The 24,251-nt window shown below is 39.1% G+C and overlaps 1 protein-coding gene across 1 annotated transcript in view; it reads right to left on the bottom strand.

Annotated features, from left to right (window-relative positions):
* Window positions 1-2,999: 2,999 nt before the first annotated feature.
* The window catches only part of CENPH (centromere protein H), a 30,479-nt gene continuing 9,227 nt past the window's right edge, over window positions 3,000-24,251 (bottom strand). The window contains exons 2-9 of the mRNA XM_077898063.1: window positions 17,941-17,996; window positions 13,652-13,700; window positions 13,198-13,272; window positions 11,416-11,472; window positions 7,903-7,966; window positions 7,651-7,702; window positions 7,038-7,201; window positions 3,000-3,210 (exon numbers count right to left, since the gene is read on the bottom strand). Of these exons, the coding sequence (XP_077754189.1) occupies window positions 3,118-3,210; window positions 7,038-7,201; window positions 7,651-7,702; window positions 7,903-7,966; window positions 11,416-11,472; window positions 13,198-13,272; window positions 13,652-13,700; window positions 17,941-17,996 (610 nt within the window). The 3' untranslated portion in view covers window positions 3,000-3,117. The remainder of the gene's footprint in view (window positions 3,211-7,037; window positions 7,202-7,650; window positions 7,703-7,902; window positions 7,967-11,415; window positions 11,473-13,197; window positions 13,273-13,651; window positions 13,701-17,940; window positions 17,997-24,251) is intronic.

Below are 24,251 nucleotides of genomic sequence, written 5' to 3'. Positions count from 1 at the left end.
GCCAAACGAAGAAACTGAGCCTCACCACCAATCACATTTAAAATAATCACATTTAAAATAATCTGTTAGTAAAATATACTAACAAAAGCACCGCAGGACCAGAATTTAAGACGGACTGAGATGTAAAATGGTATTTGGGTGCCCAGCTGAGAAAGCTGCTCAGGACATAGTTCTAATACCTTCTTCAGATATGGCCAAGGCCAATAATGGAAAGGGAGAACTTAGCAAAGAGCAGAGTCAAAAAGCACAAAAGAACCTCTTCCAGGGCAGCCTGGGTGGCTCAGCGGCTTAGCACCGCCCTCAGCCCAGGGTGTGATCCTGCAGACCCCGGATCGAGTCCCCCCCCAGAGAGCCTCCTTCTCCCTCTGCCTGTGTCTCTGCCTCTCTGTGTCTCTCATGAATAAATAAAATCTTAACAAAACAAAAACCTTCTTCCAGTGAGCAGTATAAGAACCGAATCAAAAAGTGTTCCCCCTGCCTCGGAAAGGGCACCTCCTATCATCTGCCAAGCAGTATTTCAGAATTGCTAACCTTGTCCCGTATAGTATGCTGGCTGTGTGAAGCAACAGAATTTGTCTTATTCAGTTCATTAATCTCCAGATCATGAAAAGCCACATTTGGACCTGATGTGAAAGACTATCGTGAGATCCTGAACTTTGAAACTGTGATGACTGAATGAGACTGTTAACTTTCCTTTGGGAAGTGTGTCTTCTATGTGCAAAAAGGAAGTTAATATTTAAGACCAAGACTTCATACTGTGGTGGACTTTATGCTTTTCAGCAGATACCCATATTCTTTCCCCCACTATGAAACCTAGCATTCCCCTGTTGTGGGAGTATACTTTCTTGTCCCAGTGATGTTTGGCTTGGTGAAATTAGCCTTCGTGGAAATAATGTACACCTTTCCCAAGTAGAAACTTTATTTATTTATTTTTTTTTAAAGATTTTATTTATTTATGATAGTCACACAGAGAGAGAGAGAGGCAGAGACATAGGCAGAGGGAGAAGCAGGCTCCATGCAGGGAGCCCGATGTGGGACTCGATCCCCGGTCTCCAGGATCGCACCCTGGGCCAAAGGCAGGCGCCAAACCGCTGCGCCACCCAGGGATCCCCAGAAACTTTATTTTTTTAAAAAAGATTTTATTTATTTGAGAGAGAGGGAGAGCACAAGCAACGTGAGGGGCAGAGGAAGAAGCAGATGTGGGGCTTGATCCCGGGACTGGAGGATCATTACCTGAGCTAAAGGCAGATGCTTAAACCTAATGAGCCACCCAGGCACCCCTCAAGTAGAAACTTTAAAATCATTTCAGGAAAATGCAGTTTTTTAGATGATGCTGAATCTTTGTATCAGGAAGGTATTTTCCAGAATGCCTTTCCATAATAAATATATAACTTGTTGGGGCACCTGCCTGGGTGGCTCAGTTGATTAACCCTCTGATTCTTGGTTTCAGCTTGGGTCATGATCTCATGGGTGGGGGGACAGGGCCCTGCTTTGGACTCCATGTGCACTGGGAAGTCTGCTTATCCCTCTCCCTCTCCTCCCACTCATTCTCTCTCTCTCTAATAAATCAGTAAAATCTTAAAGAAAAACAATGTTGAAAACACTACGTTGTCTATAAAAATGATCAACAGTTCCAAAGTAATAAAGAACTCAAATCAGAACTTTCTCCAAAAAGGAATGGGATGCTGTAAAAAATGGCAAGTTCTATTTTTTTAAATTTACTTATATATAGTTTTAGTAACCTGTATACCCAACATGGGGCTTGAATTCAAAACTCCGAGATCAAGAGTCACATGATCACCTGAGCCAGCCAGCAAGTTCTATTTTTTCATAAGACAAAGTAACATTTACTTTTTAACTTCTAAAAGTAAAGCATAATACAGAAATACAAAATAAAAAATTCACAATTACTCTACAAGAACCACAGGCATTAGCCCTTTGGATAGGTTTATCTTTTTTATTTTTCAAGGTTGAGGTACTTTATTTGGGTTTCTGTTTAAAAATGTGGATGGGGGGCACCTGGGTGGCTCAGCGGTGGAGCACCTGGCTTTGGCCCAGGGCGTGATCCTGGAGTCCCAGAATTGAGTCCCACATCAGGCTCCCTGTATGGAGCCTGCCTCTCTCTCTGCCTCTCTCTCTGTGTGTCTCTCATGAATAAATAAATAAAAATCTTTAAAAAAAATGTGGATGGGAAAGTAAATAAATAAAGATGTGGATGGAATATGAGGGACTTGCAGAGATGTTGGCCACAGAGTACAAACATGCAGCAGTTAGATGAGTAAGTTTTTTAAGATTGAATGCACAGCATTGTGATTATAGGTAACAATATTATATACTTCAAAGTTGCTAAGAGACTTTGAAGAGAATGTTCTCACCACAAAAAAATAATTATGTGGCACAATGGAGATGTGAGCTAATGCCATGGTCATCAAATCAACCCACTGTATACCTTCAACTTATATGAAGCTATGTCAATTATATCTCTATATTTTTAAAAAAGAGAGGGAAAAAATAATCTGTGGTGAGATGAAACTAAAATGAGATTTCAATAAAATACAACTGATAGTTGGAAAAAACAAAGATGTGGATACTTTTTTCAAAAGCGCACAGAAGTATTCCAAATTATGGGGCACGGGGAGACGGGTTAAATGGGTGATGGGTATTAAGGAGAGCACTTGTGATTAGCACTGGAGTGTTCTATAGTGATGAATCACTGACTTCTACTCCTGAAACTAATATTACACTGTATGTTAACTAACTGGAGTTTAAATAAAAACTTGAAACTACAAAAAAGAAAGAAGGAAAGAAAGAAAAAAGGAGAGAAAAAAGAAGAAAAGAAAAAGTACTCCAAATGAGAGTTGGAACCGCCAGGAATGTCGTAGAAAAAAATGTCCACATTCATGTCTTTTGGGACCCTTGCAAGGCTAAGATTTTCAGATATTTTTAGAGAATGCCAGTCACTTTATCATATTTAAAAGAACAAATTCCAAGTTATAGTGTTAAGCTACAAAAGATTTATGATACTAGTTAAAAAACACTAAAAAGATTTTTGTTTGAAATATGCCACTTAAATGAGATACCAAAGACTGAAACAAAAATGTCAAAGCACAATTCTTATTAGATTGTGGCGAGATTCTTCTCAAGCTGTAGAACAATTTCCTTTAAGGTAGGATCCTCTGCCCAATTGGCTTTACTTCCTAATATGAGGTTCTGTAATAAAAAAAGAAAAAAAAATTATCTTAAAGTTATAAGTATGTTTAAAAATTTAACAAAATTTTTAAAAATCCTTTCACTAAATTTTTAAAAAGATTTTGAGAAAACAAGAGAGCACACATGTGCACACACACTGTATTTTTTTAATAGAGATATAATTGACACAGTTTCATATAAGTTGAAGGTGTACAGTGGGTTGATTTGATGACCATGGCATTAGCTTACATCTCCATTGTGTCACAAAATTATTTCTTTTTTGTGGTGAGAGCAACTTTGAAGGATATAATATATAATAATATTGTTACTTATAATCACAATGCTGTGCATTGCGTGGGGGAAGAGGAGGGAGAAGCAGGCTCGTCACTGAGCAGAGAGCCCAATGACCCTGGGATCATGACCTGCGCCAAAGGCACTTAACTGACTGAGCCACCCGGGGGCCCCTTTTTTCACTAATCTTATCAAATTTATCTTTACCAAACTAGGTGTAGGTATCTACTCCATGAAAAACTTACATTCTTGGGGCATGTGGGCGGCTCAGTTAGTTAAGGGTCTGACTTGGTTTTGGCTCATGTCCTAATCTTGCAGTAGTGAGACAGAACCACCCCTGCCCTCCTCAGCCCACCCTCAGTGAAGTTTGCTGCTTTAGATTCCCTCTCCCTCTCTGTCTGCCCCCTCCTCCCACTTATGCATGCTCTCTTTCTTTCTCAAATAAATGAATAAATAAAATCTATTTAAAAAAATAAAAAATACATTCTTGTATCCTCATTTCCACTTTCAATAAGGGCCTAGCCTTAATCCCCATAATGCTAGGGAACATGTACAATGTTTAAAATATTTTTTTTGGCTGCATCAGTTTTTGTAGATAGCTTTTACATAGTAAGGATTTTTGCAATGTATTCTAGATTAAAGAAAAAAGACTGTAGCTATGGTTCAGTCAGTTTGCACTTCTACAGTGAAAAATGGTTTAAACATACTGTTATGCCCTATTTATTAAAAAAAAACAACAAAAAACTATGGCTCAATGATACCAAGTTACATTTTTTTTTTTAAGATTTTATTTATTTATTCATGATAGAGATAGAGAGAGAGGCAGAGACACAGGCAGAGGGAGAAGCAGGCTCCATGCCGGGAGCCCGACGTGGGACTCGATCCCAGGACTCCAGGACCGCGCCCTGGGCCAAATGCAGGTGCTAAACCACTGAGCCACCCAGGGATCCCCCTGATACCAAGTTACTAATTCAAATTCTGTTTAAATAGATTTTAGAATTATATTTTTATGTATAAAAGTATTTAAACCTTTGGCCTACACATGGCACATTCTTGCTATAGGGCTAGTGTATATAAATCTAATTAAATTTACAAAAGCAAGAGGAAGTAAGCATTCAAATATGACTGAACCCATTAGGGGCATGAGCTCCTTATGTAGCCAAAGCTATACTCTGCTTAACAAAGTAATGATTTCACTAAATCAAAATTAACACTAAGAGGATATGAATAAAAATTAAGAAAGACAAAATAGGGATCCCTGGGTGGCGCAGTGGTTCGGCGCCTGCCTTTGGCCCAGGGCGCGATCCTGGAGACCCGGGATCAAATTCCACGTCGGGCTCCCGGTGCATGGAGCCTGCTTTTCCCTCTGCCTGTGTCTCTGCCTCTCTCTCTCTCTCTGTGCGACTATCATAAATAAATAAAAATTAAAAAAAAAAAAAAGACAAAATAATACAAGTACCAAAGCAGCAGGAACAACATGCCAAAGAAAATTAAAGTGATCCTGTACTTATAATGCAATCCTCCACTGGAGGCTAGTGGTGGACTTCCTTACTCCTAGTAACCCACTACTATTAAAAAGTAGATTTAAGACCTGATGAAGAGGGGCACCTGGGTGGCTTAGTTGGTTAAGTGTCCAACTCTTGGTTTTGGCTCAGGTCAAGATCTTAGGGTCATGAGATCAAGCCCACAACAGCTCTATGCTCAGTGTGGAGTTAGCTTGAGATTATTTCCCCCTACTTCTGCTATCCCTCCCTTACCCCCCGGTTATGTTCACTTCTCTTAAATTAAAAAAAAAAAAAAAAAAAAAAAAAGACTTTAGGAAGATTTTCTTATGGTCAGATAAAAGAATTCATATTCTACAAGGATATGCTTCACACATAATATTTGCTCCATGGATAATAGGCAATTTTAACTGTATATCTTCATCATTGAAATCTGGTAATTTAAGTATTTTATAGTTTGAGATATTTTATAATTCAAAAGAGCAATGAAAACTCTTCAGAATAAAGGAACACATAAAGTTTAAGAGGTGATGTACTAACAACTACCAACATTAACTGAGAATTTACTTGGACCAGACATTATGCTAAACAGATTAACATGAATTCTCTTCTTTAGCTTTTTTTTTTTTTTTTTTTTTTTTATGATAGTCACACACAGAGAGAGAGAGAGAGGCAGAGACATAGGCAGAGGGAGAAGCAGGCTCCATGCACCGGGAGCCCGACGTGGGATTCGATCCTGGGTCTCCAGGATCGCGCCCGGGGCCAAAGGCAGGCGCTAAACCGCTGCGCCACCCGGGGATCCCTCTTCTTTAGCTTTTACAAGCTCTCTTTCTAAACAGGGAAACTGATATGTAGAAAACTTTAATAATAATTTGTTCAAGATTTGCAACTATTAAGTTGCAGTAGGATCATAATTCTAGATTCCCATCACTTCCATCCATGTTTTCCCTTACCTTCCAAGTTCAAGTTCTAATACTCTCCACCCCACCATTAAACCTATCTCCACAGAGCTGATAAAAATCACCCCACTTATAAATGCCTAAGATGTAATCACAATGAAAAGTCAAAGCTTTGAACATTAAGTACACATAAGTTCTAAATATATGTAAACAGACTACTATCTAGTATTGAATTCATGATTTTTTTCAGGATCAAAGATTAACTAAAAGCAAATCTGAAAGTAACAGAACAATCATTTTTTTTTTTTTAATTTTTATTTATTTATGATAGTCACAGAGAGAGAAAGAGAGGCAGAGACACAGGCAGAGAGAAGCAGGCTCCATGCACCGGGAGCCCGACGTGGGAATCGATCCTAGGTCTCCAGGATCGCGCCCTAGGCCAAAGGCAGGCGCCAAACCGCTGCGCCACCCAGGGATCCCAACAATCATTTTTTTAACAAAAAAATTTTTAAGATTTTATTTTTATTTATTTATTCATGAGAGACACAGAGAGAGGCAGAGACACAGGCAGAGGGAGAAGCAGCCTCCCTGTGGGGAGCCCGATGTGGGACTCGATCCCAGGATGCTGGGATCACGCCCTGAGCCGGAGGCAGACACTCAACTGCTGAGCCACCCAGGCGTCCCCATCAATTTTATTTTTTTTAAAGACTTTAGGGGGATCCCTGGGTGGCTCAGCAGCTTAGCGCCCGCCTTCAGCCCAGGGCGTGATCCTGGGGTCCCGGGATCGAGTCCCACGTCGGGCTCCCTGTATGGGGCCTGCATCTCCCTCTACCTGTGTCTCTGCCTCTCTCTCTGTGTCTCTCATGAATAAATAAATAAAATCTTTAAAAAAAAAAAAAAGACTATTTATTTATTTATTTATTTATTTATTTATTTATGACAGACACACACACACACACACACACGGAGAGGCAGAGACACAGGCAGAGGGAGAAGCAGGCTCCATGCAGGAAGCCGGATGTGGGACTCGATCCCGTGACTCCAGGATCACACCCTGGGCTGAAGGCGGCACTAAACCGCTGGGCCACAGGGGCTGCCCAGAACCATCATTTTTAACAAGTTCTTTACCTCCTTTCCTAATTTATCTAAATGTTACCTGGAACACGTTTTGAATAACTGTAGTAATTTGTATCTCCATCTTCAGGTTTCGTTGCATGGCCTTTATCTTGTTTGAATTTTCCATATTGGCCAAATCATCCTTCTGTTTGTTCTTTTCAGTCTGTATTTCTAACAGTTTATTTTCTGAAGATTGTTTTAATTCTATTAGATTAAAAAAAAAAAGATACTATATATAACAACTCCTACAAACAAGAGTCTGGAAAAATAGTGAAGCAGAATAGCTCCTGACTGTTTCAGTCAACAGAAAATATTTCATAGGCATCATTTCAGGTTGCAGTTCCATTTTGATCTGAAAATGACTTGCTTGGTGAAAAATACCAATATTTTGACTTTGACACTATACTTTACTGTATTATTTGATTTTTTCCCCCTGAGAATATATTAATTTTGTGATTTAAAGTTCTAAAACAATAAAAATGAATCAAGCAAAATACATTTTATATACTATTTTTAAAGAGACCATGTGCAAAATTTTAAGAAAATTTGAAAATTAAGAAATTTCTCAATGGCTGAGATAACTGGCCTTATCAATCTCTACAGTAAGTGAAAATGTTTTCTACAGAAAACAAAAACAAAACTGTTCTACATACCTAATCTCTTCTTTCTAACATCAAGCAGTTTTTCCTCCAAATCCCAAGATTCCTGAAAAAGTGAAGGCACATTACCTAAGAACAAACCTGTAACACTTACATCACTCAATTTTATCTATTAATTCATGTTTTCCCAACCTCCAATTTTTAATCTCTTTATTTCCATACCAAAAAATAACTATATACAATATAGTTGCCAGCAACAGGTTACTGAAATCATGAGAATGCATAAGCAACCCAATGTGCAGTTACCTGGTGTGATTTCATTATTAATTTGTTTAGTTTTAATACATGTTTCATGTTATCCATGAGCACACTGAAAAGGAATAAAAAATGATTTGTTAACCTTAATTAAAATTATAAAATTAAAAAAGTAAATATTATCATGAATGAACAAATCAATTATATATTTCCTTTCATGAAATTTATTATATACTTCAATAGAAAATTATCTTTTAACAAAATAAACTAAGAAAACTTTGATGTAAAGTAAATTTCTGTTTAAAATTAGAGATGCAGGGGCACCTGGGTGGCATAGTCAGTTAAGTGTCTGACTTGGTTTCAGCTTGGGTCATGATCTCAGGGCCATGAGATCAAGTCCCATATTGAGCTCTACACTCAGCCCAGAGTCTGCTTAAGATTCTCTCTCCCTCTGCCCCTCCCCACTGTGTTCGTGCTTTCTCTCAAATAAACAAATAAATATTTAAATTAGATGCAAAAAATAAATTAACAAAAATAAAATTAGAGATGCAGTTCCCTAGAAAAATAAAAAATCTGAAATTTAGGTACGTATGAACCTTTCTAAAAATATCCTAATAATAGACTTTATTTTTAAGAGCTATTTTAGGTTCACACCACAACTGAATGGAAGGTAAGCCCATAGGCCCCTGACTCCTACCACACACAGCCTCAATTATCATCATCCTCCACCAGAAAGGTCCATTCATCACAAATGATGAATCTACATTTAACATATTATCATCCAAATCCTATAATTTATTTATTTTTTATTTTTATTTTTTTTCAAATCCCATAATTTACAGTAGGGTTCATTCTTGGTGGTGTACATTCTATGGGTTTGACAAATGTATAAAGACATGTATTCACCATTATAGCACCACAGATAATAGTACATGTATTCACCATTATAGCACCACAGATAATAGTTTCACTGAATATTCAAGCTGCTTTTTACCCTCATGTCTTCAGCAAGTATTTCTGAGTACCTACTACATGCTAGACATATGCCAGGGACCAAGATAGTAAAACAAATAAAACACCAAGAGGAAAGAATCTGCTGAAAGAGAAAAATAAATCCACAACTATAATATGGCTTCATTATAACCAGTAATAAATATGAACCACTTAAAGAGTTGTGCACAGAGTAGAACAAGGGAAACCCTTGATCTTAAACACATGAAATAATTACCTGGATTGCCTACATCAACTAGTTTGGTATAACTGGAGCCAAACAGTGTGAAATAAGACTGGGTAAGAACAATGGCTCTTATACTTCAAAGTGCCACCATCCCTTGGGAGGATGTTAAATGTGGATCACCAGGTGACCCTGACTATGCCCATTTGTCTTCAGAGACTGAGTCAGTAGGTTTGGGATGGGACCAGCAATGTGATCACCATGATAATACTAATCATTCTGGGGCAGCCCCGGTGGCGCAGCGGTTTAGCGCTGCCTGCAGCCCAGGGCGTGATCCTAGAGACCTGGGATCGAGTCCCGCATCGGGCTCCTGCATGGAGCTTGCTTCTCCCTCCTCCTGTGTCTCTGCCTCTCTCTCTCTCTGTGTCTATAATAAATAAATAAATCTTTAAAAAAAAAAATATTAATCATTCTGATAATCAGCCAGGCACGAAACACTGCACAAGTTTATTGAGGAGGCTGAAAATGTGAATCTCTGCATAGACCTGGGAAAGCTAAACTCATTTTCTACTAGTTACAGCTATACTGGTTTGTAAACTTAAAAACTTGCTTAAAGGGGATCCCTGAGTGGGTCAGAGGTTTGGCACCTGCCTTCGGCCCAGGATGTGATCCTGGAATCCTGGGATCGAGTCCCACGTCAGGCTCCCTGCATGGAGCCTGCTTCTCCCTCTGCCTATGTCTCTGTCTCTCTCTCTCATGAATAAATGAATAAAATCTTAAAAAAAAAAAAAAAAACTTGCTTAAAGGCACTACCTCAGCCTTTTTGGCCTTTCTGTTCCCTTTGGGTGTCAATCCTGTACCTCTTTAATTCAAGATTATTTTTTAAAGATTTTATTTACTGGGCAGCCCGGGGGCTCAGCAGTTTAGCGCCCCCTTCAGCCCAGGGTGTGATCCTAGAGACCTGGGATTGAATCCCATTGTCGGGCTCCCTGCATGGGGCCTGCTTCTCCCTCTGCCTGTGTCTCTGCCTCTCTCTCTCTCTGTGTGTCTCTAATAAATAAATAAAATCTTAAAAAAAAAAAAAGATTTTATTTACTTATTCATTAGAGAGAGAGAGAGGCAGAGACATAGGCAGAGGGACACCAGGCTTTCCATGGGGAGCCTGATGTGGGACTTGATCCCAGGACTCTGGGATCATGACCTGAGCTAATGGCAGACATTCAACCATTGAGCTATCCCGGCGCCCCTAACTCAAGATTGTTTAAACCTCACCCTCTACGGAGGAGCAATTGTTAGAGGTCTCAAATTCAGATTTTAGGTTTTATGTATTCCTGGAGTTAAATGGAATATAGGGAGAACGCATTATCAGCCTGAACTAAAATACTCAGGAAGGGGAAGTGTCCAGATGCATCTTAGCACTTTTACGATACAATGTAGGGAATCTTTTAATCACAAGATTTTTTTTTTTTTTTTTTTTTATGATAGTCACGAGAGAGAAGAGAGGCAGAGACATAGGCAGAGGGAGAAGTAGGCTCCATGCACCGGGAGCCTGATGTGGGATTCGATCCCCGGTTTCCAGGATCGCGCCCTGGGCCAAAGGCAGGCGCCAAACCGCTGCGCCACTGAGGGATCCCTAATCACAAGATTTTATTAGAACTTTGAGAAATAAGAACACAGGTAAGGAGGTAAGGCCCCTGAGGCCAGACACAAAGGACCAGATTATAGAGAACCTTGACTGCCAGAGTTTAATTTTATATTCCTTGGCAAATACTGTAACATATACAAGTTCATTTCTGCCAGTGAAAAACGAGGCATATACTTCTTGTCTCATTCCTCTCACTGGGTTATTGGACAAATGAGACAGCCCTATTCCTGTTTTACAGTAAATACTGAACAAAAGTTAACTTTCAAAATATTCCTTCAAAATTTTCAAACTAGGGCAGCCCGGGTGGCTCAGCGGTTTAGCACCGCCTTCAGCCTAGGGCCTGATCCTGGACACCCGGGATCGAATCCCACATCGGGCCACCTGCATGGAGCCTGCTTCTCTCTCTGCCTGTGTCTCTGCCTCTCTCTCTGTCTCTGTGTCTCTCATGAATAAATAAAACTAAAAAACTAAAAAAAATTTTTTTTTCAAACTAGCTGGCTAAAAATCTCCATTGCTTCTTAGTGTTGCAATCCAAACAAAAGGTTAGCCAGACTGTAAAAATTATAATGCGGAATATGACCCACTAAAATTCTGTCAATTTTCTTATTCCCCAGAAAAAGGTGTTTAGCACTGACAGCAAATTAAAAAAAATCAGAAAACTCAAGTCATTATGCAAATCTCCCATCTTATTCTCAGCTTTAACAAATTCAGAAAAAAAGACAAAAGAGGAAAAAAAAAAACGTACCTAGTCTTGGGGTCAATTTTCTCCAGGTTTTTTTGAAGTGCAATCGAGAGCTGCATCCTACAATGCAAGGAAAAAAGCCCGCATTTTAAAACATGGATAACATTTGTGGTTCATTGAAAAGAAAAATGTAAACATGACAAGTTAAAGATTGATTTATTCTTATTTTTTTTAAAGATTTTATTTATTTATTCATGAGAGACACAGAGAGAGAGCAAGGCAGAGACACAGGCAGAGGGAGAAGCAGGCTCCATGCAGGAAGCCCGACGTGGGACTCAATCCCAGGACTCCAGGATCACGCCCTGGGCGGAAAGCAGGCGCTAAACCGCTGAGCCACCAGGACCGCCCTTTTGATTTCTTTTTAAATGTAACGTAAACCATAAGAAGGTTTTTAAACACTACTGTATGGGAAATACTTTGATAAAGAAGTCACAGAAATGGAAAAATAACAAGATGTGGTTGTGCACGGCTAGGCTGAGGGACTGATTAGACTGGAAATCAGCCTGAGCTTTGCTCTCCAACCCATCCACCTTCGTGCAGGGCTGAGAGGAAGCATTAAGGCACCACAGAGATCAGCACAGGCCTGAAATGGAGTTGGGGAATACAAAGCCATACCTGAATGTAAACTTTAAAGGATACCTACATAAAAACAAACTGCATAAATTACTTTTAAATCCAAATAGCTAATAAGTAATAATGAAAAGGTTAGAGTCACTTCTTCCTTTCTGTCACACACAAAAAATGAATTCATTAAAATGAGATATCTTAATAGCTCTGAAGTCATCTTTAAAAATATGATCTAGGGCACATGGCTGGCTCAGTCTCTACAGCATGCAACACTTGGTTTAGAGGTGGTGAGTTCAAGCCCCAGGTAGGGCACAGAGATTACTTAAAACAAATTCATGAAAAATACATATTATCTATATAATGATAGAGGGAAAAATGTTCACTGCTAGAAGCAATCAAGAGGACTTTAACTAGTTTTCAATTAAATAAGAAATTCATCTGGAAAAAAAAAAAAAAAAAGAAATTCATCTGGGAAGGCCAGAAACACAAGGAAGTAATTTTAAGTCATTCACTTAATTGATATTAATTCAGATCACACATCTAAGAGATCACGTCTTATTAATGAATGTATACAAACACCTACCACAAAGCTTAAGAGATAGTAGAAACTCAAATATTTGTTGAATGAATTTTAAAATACAGATACAAAACCTGTATTAAAAATATATTAACTATTTGTTGGCAAATTGAACACCAATAAAAAATAAATTTATTAAAAAATAAAATAAAATAAAAAAATAAAAATAAAAATATATTAAGGGTGCCTGGCTAGCTCCATCAGTAGAGCATGAGACTCTTGATCTTGGAGTTGTGAGTTCAAACTCCATGTTGGGTGAAGAGAGGACTTAAAAATAAAATCTTCTAAAAAAATAGGAAAATGTATATATTTAAACTTGGTGACAATTCTTTTACTTGATTAATAGTTACTGCAATAATCGAATCCATATAATCCTTTGAAACACTGGATGAAATTTAAACTCACCCTTCTATTTCCTTGACTGATATTTTCTTATTAAGTCAACCTTATGTAACTACTTCAAATGAAGGTATTAATGAATGACATAACTTTTCTCTCAGGGCACAAAATTCGTTTACCCATTACCTAATGATCATTTCACTTGATGAGTCATTTAGACTAATTAAAATATTCCCTCCACCTCAAATCATACCCATTTTGCATTCAGTTCACAATGCTTATATCTAAAATGTAATAATTACCTGTCTAATGCAAGCTTTTTCATTTCAAAAGCAGTTTTCACTTCTTCAACTTCCTTTTCCAGGTCTTCAATTTTACTATCGAAGCATAAACAAAAAAATTTCAGCAATATCAAAAAAATTCCCTGTTGGCATAAATATAGAAAGTAAACCTTTGAAAAAAGTAAAATGGCCCTATCCAGATAAAATTATTCTACAGGCTCCCCACCCTGATGCATTTATAGATTAGGTAAACAGATGCCTCTGAGATACTTAACTAGTCATCTTGTGAAGGGGAATGCCAGAAGCTAATGTGACCACTCAGATACATGTTAAGTCCATCCCCTGTATCAACTTCTCAGTATATGCATGAAAAATTACTTGGAAAAATAAAGACAAAAATAAAGAAAGGTAATGGTATAAGATGGATAATAATATCAAATGTTAGTAAAAAACAAAATTCAAAAATATGACATACGCTTCAATATGCTTATCTTGTATGAGTTGTTCTGGAGTTTTTTCTTCATCTACAAAGAAATAATTTTTTGAAGTTAGTAAGAGTTTAAAAAAGTACTGTCCAAAAGATATATAACGTAAGCCACAGGGAGGGGGAAAAAAAAGTAAGCTACAAATGTAAACAACACTTTAATTTTTAATTTCCATATTAACAAACAAGTAAAAATATTTCAATGTAACTTATTTCATAAAACCAATAGATCTAAAATATGTAATTAGGGCAGCCCAGGTGGCTTAGCGGTTTAGCAATCAAGGGCCTAATTTCTGGAGACCTGGGATCGAGTCCCACATTGGGTTCCCTACATGGAGCTTGCTTCACAAACTCTGCCTGTGTCTCTGTCTCTGTCTCTCTCCCTCATGAATAAATAAATAAAATCTTTATTTATGTAATTAATTTAAAATTACTAATGAAATATTTTATAATCCTTTCTTCTGTATTTTGCATTTATAGTCCTTTTCAAGGACTAACCACATTTCAAGTGTTCAAAGGTCACATGGAGCTAGTTGCTATATGGACAAGGTAGTTTCAGAATAATGGAAAATAGAAAAGGAGTAAAATATTAACATGAGCAATGTCAAAAAGATCACCTGTATGTCTATGTGTTAGAAACAATCGGAAATCAAAAGGTAAAATTACAATGTACAATTACTTTCAAAAATATGAAATATTTAAGGATATATTTTTTAAAATTTCTATATCTCAAGACTTTTATTTTTTAAAATATTTTATTTATTCATGAGAGACTGTTCTGGAATTGGATAGTGGTAATAATTACCAATACTGTGAATATACTAAAACCTACTTAACTTGTACATTTTATGTTTTTTTATTTTTTTTTAAAGATTTACTTATTTTATTTATTTATGATAGAGAGAGAGAGAGAGGCAGAGACACAGGAGGAGGGAGAAGCAGGCTCCATGCCAGGAGCCCGACGTGGGCCTTGATCCCGGGACTCCGGCGCCCTGGGCGAAAGGCGGGCACTAAACCACTGAGCCACCCAGGGATCCCCTTAACTTGTACATTTTAAAATGAATTTTATATTATATGAATTAAATCTCTTATTAAAAGAAAGTTGTCGGGATCCCTGGGTGGCGCAGCGGTTTGGCGCCTGCCTTTGGCCCAGGGCGTGATCCTGGAGACCCGGGATCGAATCCCACGTCGGGCTCCCGGTGCATGGAGCCTGCTTCTCCCTCTGCCTGTGTCTCTGCCTCTCTCTCTCTCTGTGTGACTATCATAAAAAAAAAAATAAATAAATATTTAAAAGAAAGTTGTCAGATACACACACCACACACATAAATACATATCATACAATGCTATTTACATCAAATTCTGGAACAGTGTTGTCCAAGAGAAATTTCTGCGATGGTAGAAATGTTTAATATCTGTGCTGGCCAACAGGGTAGTCACTAGACACATGTGGCTTTTGAGTATTTGATATGTAACTAGAGTAACTAAAGAACTGAATTTAAAATATTAATTTTAATTAATTTAACTCTACAGTTAAAGGCCACATGTAACTAATGGCTACTGTACTAAATAGCACAACTCTAGAAAGCAAATCTATAATAACAGAAATTATAATGGTGGTTGCTGGGGGTAAGGGTAGGGACTGACTGTGAAGTCAAACAAGGGAGGTGTAACAGAAATATTCTATATCTTGATTATGGAAATGGTTATATTGATATATACATTTGTCAAAATTCAACAAATTGTACTCTGAAAATGGATACACTTGCTGTAAAAAAAAATCCTTCAAGCAATAAAGTAACATATTCTTTTAAGGGTAAAGTAATTTTTTTTAAGCTTTATTTATTTATTCAGAGAGAGAGAGAGGCAGAGACACAGGCAGAGGGAGAAGCAAGCTCCATGCAGGGAGCCTGACGTGGGACTCAATCCCGGGGTCTCCAGGATCACACCCCGGGCTGCAGGAGGCGCTAAACCTCTGCGCCACGGGGGCCGCCCAAACTTTTGATATCTTTCTTCGAAGATTACAACCTCACTCCTTGCCTTGAAGCTATAATCTCCTTTAGTTGTAGAAACTCTACAGTGTGCGCTATAAAGCCTACTCAAGTTTTCAGATTTCATAATTCCTTTAAAAAGGGATGATATATATAAAAAAAAAAAGGGATGATATATAGATGGAAAACAAGGACTATATGAGAAGGTGGAGAATTTCTTAACACTTGGATTTTACTTTCATGTCATCTCAAAGACACCATTGGTGATCAAAATATTTAAAGGAACCCCTCCTTGTCACACCATTACTTCCTTCATCACATTTACCACACTTAATAATGATCTTCCAAGGTTTCTTTCCTTACCTGTTTTGCTACATAGAACTTAAGCTCCACTAAGGCAAATTCTGGCTTATTCAACACGTCTCCATGCCTAGTTAAGTGTCCCTAGCAAGGACATAATGAATACTTTAAAAATGATTTGAATGAATGCAGGAATATGTACAGAGACAATTTCTCAATGGTCCAAATTACTTTCTACCTTTCCCCCTCTACCTTGTCCTCTAAGAAGATACTCTGTTTTTATTATGTGAGCTCCCATGCCAGCAAAGAATTTGGCCATATCCTACCTTTCATCTATGATGAAACATCATAGTTTAATACAAAAAGCATGGATTTTGGAAACGAAACCATTAATTCCTCCAGGTGAAGGCAGTGACCTACTGGTCATTTTTGATGAAAGCATTATTGATATAATGGAAGGTCATGGCTTTGGAGGCAGGAAGGCGGGGATCCCTGGGTGGCTCAGCGGTTTAGCGCCTTGGCCCAGGGCGCAATCCTGGAGTCCCGGGATCGAGTCCCACATCGGGCTCCCTGCAAGGAGCCTGCTTCTCCCTCTGCCTGTGTCTCTGTCCCTCTCTCTCTCTCTCTAATAAATAAATAAATAAATAAACAAACAAATAAATCTTAAAAAAAAAAAAATGGAGACAGGAAGGCCTGATTCATATGCCAGTTTCATAAATTACTAGTTAATACTAGCAGAAAAGAGGCCAGGGGGCCCATTTCTCATAGTCCTGGTTTTTGTTGTTGTTGTTGTTTTGCATAAAAAAGACTAGAAAGCCTGGAATATCAAATGGACAACACACTAGAACTGCCTTTGGATCTATGGCCTTATAAAAGAATCTGAGCAGAGCCCAAAAAGTTCCTAAGTTAAACATGTATTCAGGTGAAGTGACTAAATCATCTATGTGGCCTCCTTGGGTTTTCTGCAATTCTTGCTTCAACCTAAGTATTATTTGGATTTATTCTTTAAGTCTATTTCACAGAGAAAGAGTCAACAAAACCTCTCTTTGTGATCCAAGGGCTTAAAAATTAGGTCACAATAATAGTTATTACTTTAGGAGCCTTAAACCATTATTTTACTACTGTCTTGCTCCCTAAGCTTCTGGATTTTAAAAGTTAAATATACATTTTTCCAGGGGTAGGGTGGCTCAGTCAGTTAAGAGTCTGCTTTCACCTCAGGTCACAATCCCAGGGTCTTGGGATAGAGCTCTGCATCAAACTCCCTGCTCAGTGGGGAGTCTGCATATCCCTCTCTCTCTCCTCATACTTGTTCTTTCTTGGTCTCTCTCAAATAAATAAGTAAAAAAAAATTTTTTTTTAAGATTTTATTTATTTATGGGAGAGAGAGAGAGAGAGAGAGAGAGAGAGATAGGCAGAGACACAGGCAGAGGGAGAAGCAGGCTCCATGCAGGGAACCCGACGTGGGACTCGATCCCAGGACTCCAGGATCATGCCCTGGGTGGAAGGCAGGTGCTAAACGCTGAGCCACCCAGGGATCCCAATAAAAATTTTTTAAAAATTTAATTTTTTCAGGGTTTAAAATCAAAATTATCATTCATATCTTTAAGCTAATCTGCCTCTCATTCCTATCTTCCAGTGTTTCTCAAAGTATAGATCTTAAATCACTGGCTTAACAATCATTTGATCTAATTTAATCTCCAAGCTGTTCATAATCAAGTTCTAGGAATCCTTCCCACAGAAATTTCCCATTCTCTGATTAACAGAACCTAATTGTCTTGCATTATTATTTAGGGTTTCTATTTCCTGAATTCCTAACAAGTTCCTAAGGGACAGGGCAAGCCTGTCTTTTGCTTCTTACATAGTATAGTACAGCATTATGCTGACACTCCCATTCCCTAAATAAGCAACTTTTTGTAAAGTTGATTTTCTTTTCTCTAGAATACTGTTCATCACCACGCTCATAAAAACTTATTTGAAAATGAAAATACTTACTTGCATCAACCATTGATTTATATTCCAAGAGTTGTTGTTTTGTCTGTGCTCTTAGCCTGGAAAAGAGAAGTCATATATATATATTTTTTAAGATTTTATTTATTTATTCATGAGAGATACACACACACAGAGGCAGAGACACGGGCAGAGAGAGAAGCAGTCTCCATGCAGGGAGCCTGATGTGGGATTCGATCCGGGGACTCCAGGATCATGCCCTGAACCAAAGGCAGATGCTTAACCACTGAGCCACCTGTGTATCCGTTTTTTTTTTTTTTTTTTTTTAAGTAAACTGTACCCCAAACATGGGGCTTGAACTCAAAACCCTGACACCAAGAGTTGCACGCTCTACTGACTAAACCAGTCAGATGCCCTAGAAAGTGTTTATAGAGGTTTTACTCTTTACTATATGATAAACCAACTCACCTTTTTCAGAAGTTCATGTAATAAAATGAGTGTAAGTAAACTCAGCAATAAGTCTTCTAGTTTGACCTTATTTATTTATTTATTTATTTAAAAATTTTTATTTATTCATGAGAGATACACAGAGAGGGAAGCAGAGACACAAGGGAGGGAGAAGCAGGCTCCACACAGGGAGCCCAACATGGGACTCCATCCTGGGTCTCCAGGATCAGGCCCTGGGCTGAAGGCAGTGCTAAACCGCTGAGCCACCCTGGCTGCCCGATCTAATTTATTTAAAGTGGGTATAGAGTGTTCCAGTTGAAGATGGTGATGTAGGAAAACTATGTCCCTCTCCACAGAACACACCAAATTACATCTATTAATTGCACAATTCCTCCTGAAGAACTAAGGGCTGACTAAACACTAATGAATAACCAAAGATAGATAGAACAGAAAAACAGGGAGAGAGATGGAAACATGCCATGTTTTGAAAAAGTAACTAATATATACAGCCATAGCTCTAGTCAGCCAGCAAAACTCACCAAACACACAGTCTGCACAGGGGATACCATACACAAGATGACTCCTTCAAGTTTAGGAGAAGTACCTGTTTACCTACTCCATAGAAACAAACATAAAAACTCAAGCAAAATGGGGAGATGGAGGAATATGCTCCAAAAGAAAGAACAAGAAAACTCAGACAAAGAACTAAATGAAACAGAGGTAAACAGTAGTCTATGGCTATACCACCCTGAACGCGCCCAATCTCGTCAGAGGTAAACAGTAAGCCTGAAAAAAAATTTAAAGTAATGATTTTAAAGATACTCACTGGGCTGGAGAAAAGAGTGGAAGAACTCAGTGAGACCTTCAATAACAAGACAGAAAATATTAAAAGAAACCAATGAGAGTTGAAGAATGCAATAACTGAAAACACACACACATACATACACACACACACGAAAGTCAACAGTAGATGAAAGGATCAGAAGAATCTATCAGTGATCTGGAAGACAGGGTAATGGACAGCATACAAGCAGAAGAACTCAAAAAGTTTCAAAAATGTAAATAGATTAAGAAATCTTTTGGACAATATCAAGCAAACATTTACATTAATGGGATCCAGAAAAAGATGAGAGAGAAAGGCGTAGAAAAGTTATGTAAAGGAATAATAGCTGAAAACTTCCCTAACCTAGGAGAAGAAATAGATATCCAAGTCCAAGAAGCACAGAGTTCCAAACCAGGTAAATCCAAGGAGTTCCAGACCATAGCACATAAAAATTGAAATGTCGAAGTTTAAAAATAAAAGGAGAATTTTTAAAGCAGCAAGAGAAAAAACATAAAGTACCTAGAAGGGAAAACATGAAGATATCAGCTGATTTTTCAGCAGAAACTTTGCAGGCCAGAAAGGAGTGGCATGATAAATTCATAGTGCTGAAAGGAAAAAAAAACTACAACCAAGTACCTGCAAGGTACTCAGATTTGAGGAGAGATTGAGTTTCCTAGACAAACAAAAGATAAAGAAGTTATCACCACTAAATCAGTGTTGTAAGAAATGTTACAAGGGACTTCTTTAAGTGGAAAAGAAATGTCCAAATTAGACATAAAAAAAGATGAATAAGAAGATGTAAAATAAGACAACATATACATAAACTGTGGAGAAGGCAGTAAAAAGGGGAAAGAAGGGGGAAAAGAGATTTTTTCTTTTACTGTTTTTGCTTTTTTTAATTTTTTTTATTTATTTATGATAGTCACACACACAGAGAGAGAGAGAGAGAGAGAGAGAGGCAGAGACACAGGCAGAGGGAGAAGCAGGCTCCATGCACCGGGAGCCCGATGTGGGATTCGATCCCGGGTCTCCAGGATCGCGCCCTGGGCCAAAGGCAGGCACCAAACCGCTGCGCCACCCAGGGATCCCCATGTTTTTGCTTTTTTTAGGATGTGTTTGAACTTGTGGATGACCACCAAATTAATATGGACTGCTATTTATTTGGATCTTATATATGAACCTCATGGTAACCACAATGATAGAAACACAAAAAATAAAGAGAAAAAAGCCAAACAAAACACTAGATTCATCAATCACAAAGAAAGAGAGCAAAAGAAGAAGAAAAAGAACAAAATCCAAAGTGAGTAGAAGAAAGAAATAATACAGATCAGAGCAGAAGTAAATGACACACTGACAATAAAAAAAAAAATAAAGCAATGAAACCAAAGAACTAGTTCTTTGAAAAGATGAACAAAATTGATAAGCCCTTAGCCAGGCTCATCAAGAAAAAAAGAGAAAGGATCCAAATAAATAAAATCAGAATCAAGAGAAGTAACTACCGACACCACAGAAATACAAAAGGTTATAAGAGCATACTATGAAAAATTATATGCCAAAATAATGGACAACCTAAAAGAAATAGCTAATTCCTCAAAACACACATCTTCCAAAACTGAACCAGGAAGAAATTAAAAATCCTTAATAGGTCAATTACAATATAAGAAAATTGAATTGGGGGCAGCCCCAGTGGCACAGCGGTTTAGCACCACCTGCAACCCAGCGTGTGATCCTGGAGACCGGGGATCCAGTCCCATGTCGGGCTCACTGTGTGGAGCCTGCTTCTCCCTCTGCCTGTGTCTCTGCCTCTCTTTCTCTCTGTGTCGCTCATGAATAAATAAAGAAAATCTTAAAAAAAAAAAAAAAAAAAGAAAGAAGAAAATTGAATTGGTAATCAAAAACTCCCAAAAGGAGTGCCTGGCTTGTGTAGTCAGTTAAGTGTCCAACTCTTGGTTTTGGATCCAGTCCTGATCTCAGGGTTGTGAGATCAAGCCCTACATCGGGCTCTCCACTCAGTGTCGAGTCAGCCTGAGATTCTCTCTCCTTCTGCCTTTGCCCCTCCCAATCATGCTCTCTTTCTCTCTCTCAAATACGTAAATAAATCTTTGAAGAAAAAAAAAAAAAACAAAAAATTTCGGACTACAGCGATTCACAGATGAATCCTACCAGACATTTAAAGAAGAGTTAAGGGAGGAGGGGCAAGATGGCGGAAGAGTAGGGTCCCCAAATCACCTGTCCTCACCAAATTACCTAGATAACCTTCAAATCATCCTGAAAACCTACGAATTTGGCCTGAGATTTAAAGAGAGAACAGCTGACACGCTACAGTGAGAAGAGTTCGTGCTTCTATCAAGGTAGGAAGACGAGGAAAAAAGAAATAAACAAAAGGCCTCCAACGGGGAGGGGCCCCGCGAGGAGCCGGGCTGAGGCCGGGGCGAGTGTCCCCAGGACAGGAGAGCCTCGTCCCGGAGACGCAGGAGCTGCACCAACCTTCCCGGGCGGAAAGGGGCTCACGGGGAGTTGGAGCAGGACCCAGGAGGGCGGGGGTGCCCTCGGGCTCCCTGGGACACTAACAGACACCTGCGCCCCGGGAGAGTGCGCCGAGCTCCCTAAGGGTTGTAGCGCGCACGGCGGGACCGGAGCAGCTTGGAGGGGCTCGGGCGGCGGCTCCGGGGAGAGGCGGCTGCGCGGCCGGAGCACGAATCCAACAGCGCAGGCCGGGAGCACAGGGCGCAGGGACACAGCCCAGGATCCGGCCGCCCCCCGGGACAGGCAAAGGCCGGGAGGGCTCAGGACAGCAAGGACGCTCCTGCCCCAAGCTGAGCAGATCAGCGGCCCCGCCCCGGAGCCTCCAGGCCCTGCAGATGGAGAGCTCCGGAATTCCTGTGGGAGCTGAATCCAGGTTTCCAGACCTGGCCAGGCCACTGCGGTTGTTCCTCCTGGGGCCTCACGGGGTAAACAACCCCCACTGAGCCCCGCACCAGGCTGGGGGCAGAGCAGCTCCCCCAAGTGCTAACACCTGAAAATCAGCACAACAGGCCCCTCCCCCAGAAGACCAGCTAGAAGGACAAGTTCCAGGGGAAGTCAAGGGACTTAAAGTATACAGAATCAGAAGATACTCCCCCGTGGCTTTTTTTTTGCTTTTTGATTTGTTTGCTTCCCCCACCCTTTTTTCCCTTTCATTCTTTTTCTTTCTCTTTTTCTTCTTTTTTTTTCTTCCTTTTTTCTTTTTCTCTTTTCTTTCCTTCTTTCTCTTTTTCTCCTTTTCCCAATACAACTTCTTTTTGGCCATTCTGCACTGAGCAAAATGACTAGAAGGAAAACCTCACCTCAAAAGAAAGAATCAGAAACAGTCCTCTCTCCCAGAGTTACAAAATCTGGATTACAATTCAATGTCAGAAAGCCAATTCAGAAGCACTATCATACAGCTACTAGAAAAAAGCATAAAGGACTCAAGAGACTTCATGACTGCAGAATTTAGATCCAATCAGGCAGAATTTAAAAATCAATTGAATGAGATGCAATCCAAACTAGAAGTCTAACGACAAGGGTTAACAAGGTGGAAGAACGAGTGAGTGACATAGAAGACAAGTTGATGGCAAAGAGGGAAACTGAGGAAAAAAGAGACAGACAATTAAAAGACCATGAGGTTAGATTAAGGGAAATAAACGACAGCCTGAGGAAGAAAAACCTACATTTAATTGGGGTTCCCGAGGGGGCCGAAAGGGACAGAGGGCCAGAATATGTATTTGAACATATCATAGCTGAAAACTTTCCTAATCTGGGAAGGGAAACAGGCATTCAGATCCAGGAAATAGAGATTCCCCCCCCCCAAAAATCAATAAAAACCATTCAACACCTCGACATCTAATAGTGAAGCTTGCAAATTCCAAAGATAAAGAGAAGATCCTTAAAGCAGCAAGAGACAGGAAATCCCTGACTTTTATGGGGAGGAGTATTAGGGTAACAGCAGACCTCTCCACAGAGACCTGGCAGGCCAGAAAGGGCTGGCAGGATATATTCAGGGTCCTAAATGAGAAGAACATGCAACCAAGAATACTTTATCCAGCAAGGCTCTCATTCAAAATGGAAGGAGAGATAAAGAGCTTCCAAGACAGGCAGGAACTGAAAGAATATGTGACCTCCAAACCAGCTCTGCAAGAAATTTTAAGGGGGACTCTTAAAATCCCTTTAAGAAGAAGTTCAGTGCAACAATCCACAAAAACAAGGACTGAATAGATATCATGATGACACTAAACTCATATCTGTCAATAGTAACTCTTAACGTGAACGGGCTTAATGACCCCATCAACAGGCGCAGGGTTTCAGACTGGATAAAAAAGCAGGACCCATCTATTTGCTGTCTACAAGAGACTCATTTTAGACAGAAGGACACCTACAACCTGAAAATAAAAGGTTGGAGAACCATTTACCATTCAAATGGTCCTCAAAAGAAAGCAGGGGTAGCCATCCTTATATCAGATAAACTAAAATTTATCCCGAAGACTGTAGTGAGGGATGAAGAGGGACACTATCTCATACTTAAAGGATCTATCCAACAAGAGGACTTAACAATCCTCAATATATATGCCCCGAATGTGGGAGCTGCCAAATATTTAAACCAATTAATAACCAAAGTGAAGAAATACTTAGATAATACACTTATACTTGTTGACTTCAATCTAGCTCTTTCTATACTCGATAGGTCTTCTAAGCACAACATCTCCAAAGAAATGAGAGCTTTAAATGATACACTGGACCAGATGGATTTCACAGATATCTACAGAACTTTACATCCAAACTCAACTGAATACACATTCTTCTCAAGTGCACGTGGAGCTTTCTCCAGAGTAGACCACATACTGGGTCACAAATCGGGTCTGAACCGATACCAAAAGATTGGGATCGTCCCCTGCATATTCTCAGATCATAATGCCTTGAAATTAGAACTAAATCACAACAAGAAGTTTGGAAGGACCTCAAACACGTGGAGGTTAAGGACCATCCTGCTAAAAGATGAAAGGGTCAACCAGGAAATTAAGGAAGAATTAAAAAGATTCATGGAAACTAATGAGAATGAAGATACAAC

This window comes from Canis aureus, chromosome 5 (assembly GCF_053574225.1).
Source record: "Canis aureus isolate CA01 chromosome 5, VMU_Caureus_v.1.0, whole genome shotgun sequence".
In the NCBI taxonomy this organism is placed as follows: Eukaryota; Metazoa; Chordata; class Mammalia; order Carnivora; family Canidae; genus Canis; species Canis aureus.
Note: the sequence above shows the minus strand (reverse complement) of the source record. Positions and strands in the feature narration are given on the sequence as shown.